At 30.4% G+C, this 4,519-nt stretch overlaps 1 protein-coding gene across 1 annotated transcript; it reads right to left on the bottom strand.

Annotated features, from left to right (window-relative positions):
- Positions 695 to 1,315, bottom strand: LOC110266775. Its single transcript, XM_021111783.1, has one exon. The coding sequence runs from the start codon at positions 1,313 to 1,315 to the stop codon at positions 695 to 697; it is 621 nt and encodes a 206-aa protein (XP_020967442.1).

Here is a 4,519-nt window from a genome sequence, read left to right as displayed (position 1 = left end):
ATGTAAAAATAAATTGATTATATTAGAGACAATAATTTAAAATTATCTAAAATTATATATTTGTTATATATTTATTATATTTAAAATTATTCAATTATTCCAACAAGTAAAAAATACAAAATAAAATAAATAATAAATTAAAAATATAAAATAAAATAACTCTAAACTAATTTAAATTAACACATTTTTGAAATAATTAAACAACTCATCCAACTAAGAAAAAAATGAATACAGAGGCACATACACGTACACGTATTTATCATATTCCTAAAGTTTCAACCAAGTTGAAGTTGACTCAATTTTAACCGTCAACCACTTCTAACCGTCAACGCACTTCGGCAGATGATTCTCCCCACAAATGATGCATCTACTCACCGTATTACTATTGTATTATCTTTTAACGGCTTAACAAATATGTTAGAACTCAGGGAATATGTGTGTTGAATTATGTCTAATGATTACAAGATACAAACTATTTATAGAATCATTATAAATTATTATCGCAAATATTAACTTAAAACAATCAACCACTACTAAATACATTCTAATAAACTAATTTATATCAAAAAGACATACACTTTTTATTTCTGAATTTTACAAAATTCTATCGTTTATACAACAAAATTTAAATTCTGAACATACCAATAAATTGATTATTTGAGCGGATATTGAGCAGAAGAATGAGTTGACTACTCTACAAGCAACATAAAAACCGGTAGAACTCCTTCAACAGCCAGATGAGAAAGCGAAGCAAGAGTGCGAGACAAAGCAGAGTAACCAATCCAGCCCAAAACAAGGCATAATACAAGGTGATTTTGTTAATCAACTTGTCAAGTGGCTTCATGACCATCCAAATGGAGATCACATAAGCCCCAGCCAAGCAAATAACCGAGAGGCACATAACAAGAATCAACAACCACATGACCAGCCTATTACGCAGCTGAAAGCCAGTAAGCAGAAAAAGAATCACAGTCTGTGATGCAGTGAAAGAAACAGTGCATAAGAGTATGAACATTTCGTATTTCAAGCGTTGGTTTTCGTCATCGGAGGAAGTGCCCAAAACAGAAGTGCCAGCTTTGCAGATGTTTCCAGAAGCACAACCCTGTTGGTTATTTGAGTCCTGTTGCCAAACGCCCCCTGGGGGGTTTATTGCAATTTGGAAAGTTAGGGTTGCAATAACCGTTGCTACAACCATTAGAGAACCTCGCATCTCTTCAACCCAGTTTCCCTTTTGGGTATCCCTTGATGATGCTCTTCCTATCTGTGCTCCATTCTGATTCATAGCCATAGTTGTTGGTATTGAATTTCCCTCCATTGTTTTTTCCTTTGTAGAGAAGAATGGTTCACATAATGACTGGCTCAAATAAGCATTTAAATTCACTGATGATGATGATGTTAAGCGATGCCTATTTGTAATATAATAAAAGAACCTAGAATACATTAAATAATGTGTAGTCGTAGCTAAATGGTGGTGCAATAAAATAATAGTCGGTTGGTGAATTCTTAAAGTTCAGTTTAGAATGTTCAAATTCCAGCTTCTAATTCTGCTGGTCTAATTTTACAATGTCAGTGGTAAAAGTTTATGAATAAAGAATAAAAGTGGGGAAAGAAATAACAATTGGGCAAATAAATTAGAGATGAGCCAATCACTATATGGGTCTTTTTCAACCGAGTTATGATGTTTACATTTACGTGTTATTATTTTGTAGTAGGCTAGTAGCATAGTGTCTAAGTGGCTAGTAAGCAAGAGACATCGGTGCTTACACTCAAAATTATCATGTGATACTGTTAATAAGCGGTGCATTATAAGACTGTCACATGTGAAAAAAATATGCTGTCTCTGGTACTCTATTCATAATAGCATTGTGATAGAAGACTAGAAGTGATAAGTGGGGAAGTCCATTTCGTCATATTTTGTCAAAAGTCTATTTTTTGGCGAGCTGGTCTCTTCCGTCTCATTTAGTGAAACGGTCCTATTTTGTTCTGCTTAACAGCGGACTGATGACAGGTTGATAGGTTAAGTTTGTCAAATTTCTTTTTTTTTTTTACTACCAAATACAAAATATTAAATAATATATATAATTTCACAACCATTTTAATAAATTTATAATTTTCAAAGGCATAAAAAAATTATAATTTTTACATTTATAAATATTAAAGTATTTGTAATTATAAATATTGTCTCAAAAACAAAATAATCATATTCCAAAATACTCAATTCTCATCTTCATCTTCTTGTAAGTCAATAACATCATTGGAACCAATTCCTAAAGAATAAAATATTGCAAAAAATTAGGAAGAAATTGGATTTTGGCAAAAAAATTACAAAAAAATACTAAATCCCCCTGCCCCACCAAAACTCGCGATTTAAGTGATGCAGATTAGACGAACTTTTGCTATGTGACGGTCTCAATTTTTCAGTCCAATTCGTCTTTTTTAATGAGTTATGCGAGACAACCCAGTGGGTTTAAGCCCATTTATCATCCTATGAAGGACCAAGGGATTCTCTTTTTCTTTATTTTGATGGTAATTAATTAGATATAATTAAATTATTATCTAATGAAAGTAGACTGGATGATGCAGAAGACTGTGGAAATTGGGGCTTTTTTTATGGTAGCATATTGGGTAGTCTGCGTAAAATTATAACTTAGAGGTTTTTAATGTCTTCATCGTAGTAGAATAAGTTTTGTTTCTGTGGGCTATTTTTTTTTTTTTAATAAGAGCATTCTAATTTCGTCCTCGTTTCAAAATGAGTGAACATTCAAAAAAACATTTATTTTTTGTCATATTGATGAGAGTATGAGAGACAAATTTAGTTTAGTAAAATTACAAAATACAAAATACAGACATTTAACTCAACTCATACTATATTAATTTTGACTTATAAATTATTAATAAGTAAAAAATATAAAATATAAAATATAGATTTTTAACTAGATTATACTAGTTTTGACTTACAAAGATTGAATTTTGATGTGAAAAATAAAAAAATTGATAACGAATTAAGGAATCACCTCATATAAATAAATATCCTCGATGCATAAAACTAAAAAAAATGGTGGACTGTACACAAAATAAGAATTTAAACTTACGAACATTAAGATTAACATATATTGTGGTGTGTCACCCCAATCACATTGACTTCCTTTTCAATCTGTTGTAATAATAAAGTGTTCAACTATTTCATTCACGCACAAAAAAAAAATTATAAGCTTGACCTATAAATTATTAATTAGGTAAAAAATGTAAAATATAAAATATAGATTTTTAACTAGACTATACTAATTTTGACTTACAAAGATTGAATTTTGATGTGAAAAATAAAAAAATTGATAACGAATTAAGGAATCACCTCATATAAATAAATATCCTCGATGCATAAAACTAAAAAAAATGGTGGACTGTACACAAAATAAGAATTTAAACTTACGAACATTAAGATTAACATATATTGTGGTGTGTCACCCCAATCACATTGACTTCCTTTTCAATCTGTTGTAATAATAAAGTGTTCAACTATTTCATTCACGCACAAAAAAAAAATTATAAGCATATCCATGCATTAAGAGTGTTCCAATGTGAAAATGTTAAATTTTTGTAGTTGACTTTTGTCAACTCATTTCCATGATGGTGACTTGCAATAGTTAGGTGGAGGTTCAACACGCTTTTAATGTAAGTTTTGTTAATAAGTATTTTAGGAGCACCACTCAATATTATTTATTTTGAAAAAAATATAACTTTTATTATACATTTCTTATATGATAATAAATAAATTGAATATTTATTAGCTAAATCTTTAATTTACGTAATTTTTTTTCCTATGTGATTTTATTATTGGTCATTTCCAAAATAATGTTTTGATTAGGGTTGCTCTCAAATTAATTTTCAATGTACGTTCATCTAACGCTGACTTTGATGAGTTCAGGTCAATGAAAGTCGATTGAACTTCGCCGGTCAAGTGTCTCTTGCTTCAGCTTGATTCAGTTCAAGACAATGCATCATCCAGGGATAACTCTTTTAATGATTTAATGAGCACAACCCACAATGGTAGAACGGTAACTCGGGACAGTTAAGACAAGACGGTTGTCTCTCCGATAAAGGATCAAGAAGGCCTAGGCCTACGATTGGAAAGCTAAAGCCTTCCCTTAAAAAGCGCCGGATTTGATATCAAGCTATAAAAACAAAATTTTATAGATGAATAATAGTGTTCTAAGTAACTTGTTCATTAAAAAAAAAAAAAAAAAACACAACACTGTGCAAGGTTAACTAATTAGAAGCTACAGTACAGTGACAGAAGACAAGAAAATTCTCTTGTACTTATTTCATTTGTCAGTGTATGTAGTTATTTTGTGTCACAAATAGCGGACGACGCGTGGAAGGACAGGTAACGTCTGTGTATAGAGTCCAATAAGTTGATGTCTAAATTTATTTATATTATGGCTTTATGTTGGGTGTATATGTTGGACTATATATATTACAGTAGTATTACACTATTGTAACATGACGGTTGATTTATACT

This window comes from Arachis ipaensis, chromosome B09 (assembly GCF_000816755.2).
Source record: "Arachis ipaensis cultivar K30076 chromosome B09, Araip1.1, whole genome shotgun sequence".
NCBI classification, from domain to species: Eukaryota; Viridiplantae; Streptophyta; class Magnoliopsida; order Fabales; family Fabaceae; genus Arachis; species Arachis ipaensis.
The sequence above is the reverse complement of the archived record's forward strand: the minus strand, read 5'-3'. Positions and strand labels throughout refer to the sequence as shown.

Coding starts and splice junctions, on each gene's coding strand:
- LOC110266775 (XM_021111783.1), bottom strand. CDS start 1,315: ATGGAGGGAAATTCAATACCAACAACTATGGCTATGAATCAGAATGGA.